Source organism: Drosophila albomicans, chromosome 2R, assembly GCF_009650485.2.
Source record: "Drosophila albomicans strain 15112-1751.03 chromosome 2R, ASM965048v2, whole genome shotgun sequence".
Classification (NCBI taxonomy): Eukaryota; Metazoa; Arthropoda; class Insecta; order Diptera; family Drosophilidae; genus Drosophila; species Drosophila albomicans.
In genome coordinates this window covers 11,471,670-11,480,167 of record NC_047631.2, presented here as the reverse complement: position 1 = coordinate 11,480,167, position 8,498 = coordinate 11,471,670, and the positions used below count along the sequence as shown (strand labels likewise).

General features: G+C 38.8%; 3 protein-coding genes across 6 annotated transcripts; 1 reads left to right on the top strand and 2 right to left on the bottom strand.

Moving 5' to 3' along the window:
* Positions 1–32: 32 nt before the first annotated feature.
* On the bottom strand, positions 33–1,187 carry LOC117574845 (MICOS complex subunit Mic27). Of its 2 annotated transcripts, XM_034258841.2 has the most exons (3): positions 1,085–1,187; positions 827–1,011; positions 33–771 (listed from the first exon to the last, which is right to left on the bottom strand). In XM_034258841.2, the coding sequence occupies exons 2-3, from the start codon at positions 958–960 to the stop codon at positions 231–233; spliced, it is 675 nt and encodes a 224-aa protein (XP_034114732.2). In that variant the 5' UTR covers positions 961–1,011; positions 1,085–1,187; the 3' UTR covers positions 33–230. The 2 variants fall into 2 exon arrangements, with proteins under 2 accessions (XP_034114732.2, XP_051862507.1); XM_052006547.1 differs by lacking the exon at positions 1,085–1,187 and having other exon boundaries at positions 827–1,066.
* A 271-nt stretch (positions 1,188–1,458) lies between these two features.
* LOC117574844 (growth hormone-regulated TBC protein 1) lies at positions 1,459–4,673 on the top strand. The gene is made up of 6 exons (XM_034258840.2): positions 1,459–1,603; positions 1,785–1,998; positions 2,089–2,423; positions 2,596–3,224; positions 3,282–3,394; positions 3,451–4,673. Exons 3-6 carry the CDS (start codon positions 2,395–2,397, stop codon positions 3,679–3,681), a joined length of 1,002 nt encoding a protein of 333 aa, XP_034114731.1. The 5' UTR covers positions 1,459–1,603; positions 1,785–1,998; positions 2,089–2,394; the 3' UTR covers positions 3,682–4,673.
* A 50-nt stretch (positions 4,674–4,723) lies between these two features.
* On the bottom strand, positions 4,724–6,573 carry LOC117574936 (transcription factor ATOH1). 3 transcript variants are annotated; one of them, XM_052006535.1, is made up of 4 exons: positions 6,164–6,573; positions 5,722–5,915; positions 5,359–5,656; positions 4,724–5,255 (listed from the first exon to the last, which is right to left on the bottom strand). In XM_052006535.1, the coding sequence occupies exons 1-4, from the start codon at positions 6,208–6,210 to the stop codon at positions 4,916–4,918; spliced, it is 879 nt and encodes a 292-aa protein (XP_051862495.1). In that variant the 5' UTR covers positions 6,211–6,573; the 3' UTR covers positions 4,724–4,915. The 3 variants fall into 3 exon arrangements, with proteins under 3 accessions (XP_051862495.1, XP_034114877.1, XP_034114878.1); XM_034258986.2 differs by having other exon boundaries at positions 5,371–5,656; positions 6,164–6,572; XM_034258987.2 differs by having other exon boundaries at positions 5,386–5,656; positions 6,164–6,571.
* Between the last annotated feature and the right edge of the window lie 1,925 nt (positions 6,574–8,498).

The window sequence follows — 8,498 nt, the reverse complement described above, 5'->3', positions numbered from 1 at the left end:
TTGCCAAATTGCTATGAAAGATTCTGATTTGTCGTTTTCACTTTTGATACGCGACTAGACTTTTATTGCAGGCAACAAAAGAGAGCCCGCCAAATACATAATACAGAGTTTGTATAGCTCTATGCGAAAGTAGTATATATAAAGATCAGGAATAACATAGAAATTGTAGCTCTGTCAACGGCCGTTTCAGTCGTGTATCCTCGTTTTTCACATTTTCGTTCGTATATCGCTTACTTCTTCTTGGGGAAGAGTGATTCCTTAGCCTCATCGACAAGATCCAGCGCCAAATACTTCAGATCCTGCAAAGATGTGGGGAAGTTCTTGATGGGCTCAATGGGAACCTCCTCTCCTGGCTTCACGCCCTTGATGAAATTGTAGGCTACCGCGAATATCTTGCGACCCTCGAACAACACAATGCGCGCATTTTCCTCAGCCTGTCGTGGATAGCACAAGGAGGCGACAGTACCAGCACCAATGGTCGTATACACAATTTTCTTAAAGACGCCGCCACGTGCTGCGAAGATGAAACCCGCCAAGCCGCCCATGACAATAGCACCGCTGCGATGCATCGAGTTCTGTGGCTCGTTCAGGAAGTCTATGGAACGCTGTGTGTGATCCTTAGCCGTCTGGTAATAGTCCGAGACCACCGATGTGCGTTCCGCAACCATGTTATAGCCGCTCTTCAGCTCCAAGCGCACTGTGCGCACACCGCTTTCCAGATTCGTGTAAAGCGCATTTTTTGATTGGGCTCGCTCTGAATGGCTTTTGGGCCTGGGGGATGATTGATATAGAGATCCATATGTAGGCATAAATGATTGGCACTCACTTTGATGGCCGCAAGCTACCGTACACGGGCAGATCGCTGGGTTTGCAAACCAACGGATCAGTTGTCGGTGTGCTTTGTGGTGTTGCTGCGCCGACTGCGACGGCAGCAGCAATCATTGATGATGTGCGTAGCATTCTCAATCTGTTGCTACTGGCTACTCGTTAAGCACTAACGTCTTGAAGTGTCTGCAAATTTATCGTTTTTGGTAAATGATTAGAATTTTTTGATTTATAAAAAGATGTTGTGTTGGTTTTTTACCTCAGTTTGTTTGAAGCAGCGTTGCATAATGTGTCATAGTACGATACGATTGCTTGACGAATGCTTACGAAACAGCTGATTGTCGTACAGCGTGACTGAAGTTGAGTGCCGCTTTTTGAATTTACTTATTGTTTTCGAAATACAGCAATTGCTATTTAGTCATTCATAATCTCTATGTAATTATTTGATTAAATAAAAATCAAGTTTTAATTTTTCTATAAAGGCGTCATTAGCAGTCATTTTATGTTTACAGCCATAAAGTTTGAGAAGCACTGCACCAGCAATCTGGCAACATTGTCATAGTTTCAAGACGCTAACAACAGCTGCGCTCAATGTTAATGTTATCGGTCTGTTATGTTTAGGGTTACCGTTGCGGGGGTAAGAAGAAGACACTTGTTTTGTTAGCAGGTCTCGCGACTCGCGAGTAAAACAATATTTCGAAATAATGAAATAGTAATAATATACTTGGCTTGAGATGAGGCACCAATGGCAAAGAATTATTCATTGTGACATTAGCAGGTGAGTGCCAGCAGCTATTAATAGTAAATACATTGTTTCACACTTGTACGATTAAGCAATAACATTTTGAACATAACATTTTAACATTTTCGTTTGGCCCACAAATGAAAAATGAAAAAAAAAAAACAAACGAAAGAACAGAATTGAAAAAGTAAATAAACCGTTATAAACATTTGTGCAGGCAATAATAAACAGCGGGCTGGCACTTGCAACTTCAACTAGAATTAAACAAAACCTCAAAAGTGAAATTTAAGGTGTGTGTGATAAAGATTTCTTAGCACCACCCGCCACCCACTTGAGTTTGTAATGTTATCAGTGCCCGAGGCGCGCTAAAATCCCCCACAACAACAACAGCAACAACAGTGAAAGCAAATGCTCAAGGACGCAGAATAAAAGTAGGTGACATGAGCATTTAGAAATAAAATCAGGCCATTTAACTAACTAGCATTAACTAACCAATTGTATTGACCAATTATCAATTCTAGCAGTGGGAGTTTAATTCGAAGCCAAGTTGGAGTAACAGCAGCAATAACAGCACTCAACGGAAGAGGCAAACGTGCGCACAATACAAAAACACCGAGACAACAACAACAAAATAATAAGCAATTAATGGGGGCCATGAATCAACAACAGCGACAGCAACAACAACAATTAAAACAGCGACAACAAACATACAACAAGAGGAACAATAAAAACTGACTAGTTATAGGGCTAAAGCGCAAGCCAAACATTTAAATATTTAATCGAAGCAGAGCACTTGAGCAATAAAAACCTAGTCATAATTATTTCATATGGAACCGACCGCAGAATCCAAGTTTAGGTACGTATATTAGAAGTATAATGCATATATAACCAAAGAAAAACCCCTATTGTATGCAGTAGGGTAACGCCCATAACATTTTTTTATTTTTATATTCATTACATAATTTTATTATTCATTACATAAATATATATTTTTTTGTTTTGTCTATATAAATTGATCTCATGTGCAGCGATGTTGACGAGTACGGCTTTAAGAGGGGCGAGAAGTTCGACTATAAGGACTACGGCAAGTTTATGGACAGTTACTTAAAGACATTGACTCGACGACGCATCAAATGGGAGTCGATCATACGAGAAAATCCTGAACTCATTTTGAATACGAAATTGAAGCGATACATACGCAAAGGAATTCCAGGACCATATCGTACCGATGTCTGGATGAAAATCAGTGGTGCCGAAGCGGCACAGAAAAAAAATCCCAATCTATATCGTAGTCTATTGAATATCGATCATTTTATTAAGGAAATCAGCGATTCCATATCAATCGATCTACCTCGTACTTTTCCCGACAATATCCACTTTGATTCTAAAAAGGAACGACTCTTTAACATACTCTGCGCCTATGCGCATCACAATCGCGATGTTGGCTACTGTCAGGGCCTCAACTATATAGCCGGCCTGCTGCTCATTGTCACTGACGATGAGGAGAAATCCTTTTGGCTACTCAAGCACATCGTGGAGAACATTGTGCCACAGTATCATTCACATAACATGGCCAGTTTGTTGCGGGACTTGGCTGTTTTCCGTGAGCTGGTCATAAAGCGAGTGCCGGCTGTGAATCGACGAGTGGAGGATTTGGGTAAGTCGTGACAATACTTTATTAAGTGCAATCGTTATTTATCTACTCTTGTTTTAGGCTTGCCATATGCGGTCATAGCCAGCAAATGGTTTATTTGCATTTTTGCTGAGGTGCTGCCAGTTGAGACTGTGCTGCGCATTTGGGATTGCGTTTTTGCCGAGGGCTATAAGGTATAAGATACCTCGTTTTTGATCGAATATATAATAATGGTACTTGCATTTTCCAGATTGTGTTTCGTGCAGCGCTGGCTTTGTTTATAACACACAAAAACCTCATATTGGAGTGCGAGGATATTGCTGCATTGGCCAATCTATTTCGCGATACCATGATCCAGGGTAGTATTGTCACCGACTGCCATAGCTTCATAGATTCCATGTTCTCTATACGTTTGAAACGTAGCGAACTTGAGAGCTTGCGCAAAGTCGCTGTGCTAAATGAACACATGAGCAACAAATAATCAAAGACAACACAGAACAAATAAGATAAAAGACCCAACTAGAACAAAACAAATATAATGAAAGAAGCAATCGTAAAATTCAATTATTAGAGAAGTAGATTAAATGTGTGTCCAATATATACAATTGTAATACTTGTAGGTAACATTTTATGTGTGTATTTGTGTGTATAACCCCATTGTAGCCAATGCATTTTGAGTATTATTCGACTAAACAAAAAATCAAACATAATATGATACCAAAGTCAAATTCCATTTCGTGAAAAAAATTAAACAACATTAGCAGTAGTTGTAGTTGTTGCCAAAAACAATATATTATAGATGACATCTTCCGCCTACACGCTAAATACATGAGTATGAATACGTTTTGTGCATTATTCATACTTTCAATGTGTTCTTGATTTTTGTTGTTATTCGATGAAGTATTTATTTTGAACAATGCCACTGAGTGTTTAGGTAATTTCTAGATTTACACTTATATAAATGTATGTATTTTATAAATGGCTTTTAAATTGTTATATAGTTGCAAGCAAATGCTGTTAGTTAAACGCTATGTACAAACAAACACAAAACAAACGAACGAACGAACAGAGAACTCACTAAAACTATATATTTATATTAACTGTGTATATTGTTTACTGTTTATTGTTTGTCAATGAGCAGACACGCTTTGTCGTATGTAGAAATACTCACTGTCTACACTGATATACATACATACATATATTTATACTATATATACACAAAAAGCATATACATATGTATATATCCTGAAATATAATTTGAGGAATTGATTTGTTAATACATGCATAATTTGTGTATGTAACTATGTACGCCTTTCAGGCTAAAACTAACGAACGAACAAACAAACAACAAAACAAACACAACACAAACACACACTAACTATAAATGCTACAATGTGTCGTCGTTTGTTTAGTGCAACAAAATGCTTTTTAAATAAATATTACGGCTATTATATTTGTTAAAAACTTTCAAAACTCCAGTGTTTTTTTATATTGCATTTCAATTTATTTAAAAGTGTTACATGTTATAGAGGGAAGACATAAATACATTAAGAACTACACTAGGATTAAATATTATAGTTTCAAATTTTCATAGCATTCTTTTTGGGGTATGCAATGATTTCTAATTTTAACAACTGGAAAGGAGATGTAATTCTTATGTGAATATTTTAAATATTCTTTGGTTAATGAGAAACTAGTCCAGTTCAGCTTGCAATTTATGGCATTCCACAATGAGCACCGCACATGGGCTCCGAGGATAAAGCAAGCGAAGTGAGCAGTGTACGACGTCCAGGATGTACTCCTAGATTCTCCCAATTGATCCAGGAGAGACGTGCCGTCAAATCGCTGGTATTCCAATTGGCACGATCTGCTTTGATTTCGCCTCTCAGACACTTCTCCACATAGGTGAGAGGATCGTAGTCCGTTTGCAGAACCTCTCGCAGCAGGGATATATAGGCGATAGCCAATCGTAGTGTGTCAATCTTGCTAAGACGCTTCTCGTATGGAAATGTGGGCACATGGACGCGCAGTTCATCAAAAGCTGAATTTATGCTACTGCTGAGCGCAATGAAAAAATAGAGGAATAGAGATACAAATGGGAATGCTCATTAGTTCTGTTGCAAAGTGCAGGATGAGTTAAGTGTGAAATGGAAAAGACCATTTAGTGTACCCAGTTGGTGCGGACCTCTGGATGCGTTTCCTTTCCCGCACATTCGCCTGCTGCCTTTGAATCTTATAGCTGGATGCCGCAGCTGCTCCATAGCTGCCATTGTTTGGTCCGGGTCCCGAACTGGGTCCAGGAACGCCCCCTCCACCGTTGCCTCCTGCAGTTCCAGCACCGCCGCCGCCACCGCCGCTGCTGCTGGCACTCGGACTATTGCACATCATGGGCGTGGCACTATTGGAATTGAGCCCCACCAGCGTATTGGTATTCGTAGAGGAGTCTAGTAGATTTTCTGAAATTCATAAAACTTTTATCAATTGATGGAATCTAGTGGACTCACTATTGAATCAAACTTACCATTATTGTGCTGCAAATAATGCTGCTGAATGTGGCGGAGATTGTTGGAGCTAAGACGCAATCCAGACCCACCTGAGGAGATGCCACCTGGTGCACCTCCAGGAGCACCGACGCCACTTTGATGTTGCCCTGCATAGATGCAGGAAGGCAGTTCATTGATAAGATCGTCATCAAAGTTATGATATGGCAAATGGCTGTGAAAAACCACAATTTTTAGAATAATGAAAATTTTTAGACAGCTTTTCCCGACGGCCATCACTGGGAAATCATAATAATATTAGCAAAATAAAATATTAGCAAATAAAAACGAAATGCAATAGTTTTCCCCGTGTTAAATTTTTTAGGCCGCGCCACTTTTTGTAGTTTAGTATAATACATAGTTATTTATTTTACTAAAATATATTTCTTTTAAATACACTTTCACTAAATTTCCTTTCCCTACCTTATTGGTGGAGACGAGGATGAATCTGGTAATTGATTGCGCGACATTTTTTTGTTAAATGCAAATTGGTTATTTAAAAATTGATTACTTAATTTAAAACGTATGTTTGTAATTGGTAAGAGCACTGCTTGCTTTCTGTAATAAGTTTAAATTTGTAATGAGAACATCTCCTGGGAATTCTGGTCCTTTTATACCATCGCAGATCCAATTGGAAATGCCACAACTCAGATAAAGGTCCTGTTTTGCTCAGTGGCTGTGTCAACCCCTAAAATATCCTTGCAACTATTCGCCTGGATTCTGTGGGCGGAGCTTGTCAAGTACTACAGGGTGATTTTGCCGTAAGTCGTTTCGGAAGCTGTGAGAAAATTATAGGGCATTTATGTTTGGCACAACCTACTTTATGATAAGAGTTAATCATTTTATAAAATTATATATATTATATACAACTCGAATTTGTGAAAATATTTTGAAGAACAAAATGAATGAATTTCTTACTTTGGCGAGAGCATTTAAGAATAAAAGTATGTTACTTAATAAACAAAAATATTTGTAAAGGAAATATTTAATTAGTTTTTTCAATGTAATTACATATTTTATTTTCTTCATCGTGTTTCATTCTTCGGCCCTAATCTTTTCTTTACATATATTTTTATAATATTTCAAAATGAATAGTCTGTAGTGTATACCGATGGTCTCCATATCTGTCAACGATAAATAAAACATTTCCGCTTTCTGTGTTTATCTTCACCTGTTACTGACAGTTTGCCATTATATTCGACGCAGCAGGCGACCACCATGTTTGTTCCTGCTTCTCTCTTCTTACTTGGGTTACTTGGAGTCAGAGGACTCCAAATGGGACTCTCTCGCGCGCTCGCTCTGCTTAGTAACTTTAACCCCATTGATGCTGCCATATGCAAGGAAAGGTGGTCAGTGAACAGCATAGTCTGTTAGTAATTTGATCACAACATGATGGCGTCTCAGTTTCAAAGGCTGATCGCGATCCAACCTGTTGACATTTTGTGCTCTCGAATCGAAGCCACAATGGGATTCCCACGAGAATAGCAAATGAGCGTGAAGTTGCGACAATTAGAACTGCTTACGGATCATTAAACAAATGCCGCGCAATCTATAGAGTCAGCACAGCAGATAGGGAACCACTTGAAACCGCAGAGATGTCAATGTCACAGACAGAGCAATTGTTGAAATTGAATTATGTTTATTTGATGTTTTGGTTTACGCACAAATTAGCTACGTCAGAATCACACCGCCCCGCCCCGACAGGCGAAACGACGTCAGGTCACGTGACCGAGACCCTGAGGCGCGAAAAACCAGCGCCGGCAAAGTTGAACAATGCCAAACAATATGCGGATGCGCAAACCTTTTCATTACCCGTCAAATTGGTCGGCACACGCGCCGGCGCACACTCCGCACCCTTCACACACACACACACACACACAAAGCTGATGACAGTAATCAGTTTTGATGCAGGGTAAGTGCTCAGCACCCTTTGGAACAGTCGCCTGGTACTGAAGCAAGCCCAAAGCTGACATCCTTAAGTGAAATCTTGTTACAAACCAATGTAAACACGATTGTTAATTTAACTTTTGCAATTGCCGCAGCTACCCCCGATCGTATAACTATAACTATAACTATGACTGGTACCTTTATTTGCAGTGACGATTCATTGTTGGTGTTGTTGGTGTGCGGCGGATATGTCATCGGACCACAATTAAATTATCGCATTTCGAGCGAGTGCGTCGGTCTTCGTAGCAAGGCGATAATCGCCCAAAGCACACTTCCACTTGGACTTGACCGACTGTGGGAAAAAAGCGGAAATACTATAAATACTATACAACAATCTCATTTGATTTGCATATTCGTATTCTCGAATGCAAGTAGAGCTCTTGCTTGGGGAGGGGTCTTAAGCACTGACAAACTCATTAATTGGGCAGCTATATTCATATATTTATTTAGGAATTGCTTAAAAGGGGTTCGTTTTAGATGTATTATTAGCTGTATTCGATTGAAGAGTAAATAACTTACAAGTAAAGTGAACTAATCTGATTCTTCAGGAATAAATAGTAAGATTATACTTGCGACAAAGCAATAAATTTCATAATATATTTTATATACGAGCAATATATACATATCGATTAGTATTATGGACCCGATGCGGATCCCCGATATTTCCAAGAAAGTATTTGGTTTTGTGGCTTTAAGTAAATATTACACATTTAGTATTTCGATTGCAACATTTCAAATGAGATTATTACAAAGCAAATCGATTATAAATTGGAAAAATTAAGCAAATTTAATATATTATAATAATTAAATA

What these genes read in the sequence shown, in the direction of transcription:
- LOC117574844 (XM_034258840.2), top strand. Translation starts at nt 2,395, where the DNA reads ATGGAACCGACCGCAGAATCCAAGTTTAG. An exon ending in TCGACGAGTGGAGGATTTGG is followed by an intron (nt 3,225 to 3,281) that starts GTAAGTCGTGAC and finishes CTCTTGTTTTAG; the next exon opens with GCTTGCCATATGCGGTCATA. An exon ending in TTTTTGCCGAGGGCTATAAG is followed by an intron (nt 3,395 to 3,450) that starts GTATAAGATACC and finishes TGCATTTTCCAG; the next exon opens with ATTGTGTTTCGTGCAGCGCT.
- LOC117574845 (XM_034258841.2), bottom strand. Translation starts at nt 960, where the DNA reads ATGCTACGCACATCATCAATGATTGCTGCTGCCGTCGCAGTCGGCGCA. An exon ending in GGTAGCTTGCGGCCATCAAA is followed by an intron (nt 772 to 826) that starts GTGAGTGCCAAT and finishes ATCATCCCCCAG; the next exon opens with GCCCAAAAGCCATTCAGAGC.
- LOC117574936 (XM_052006535.1), bottom strand. Translation starts at nt 6,210, where the DNA reads ATGTCGCGCAATCAATTACCAGATTCATCCTCGTCTCCACCAATAAG. An exon ending in TTATTTGCAGCACAATAATG is followed by an intron (nt 5,657 to 5,721) that starts GTAAGTTTGATT and finishes TATGAATTTCAG; the next exon opens with AAAATCTACTAGACTCCTCT. An exon ending in CCAACTGGGTACACTAAATG is followed by an intron (nt 5,256 to 5,358) that starts GTCTTTTCCATT and finishes TGCGCTCAGCAG; the next exon opens with TAGCATAAATTCAGCTTTTG.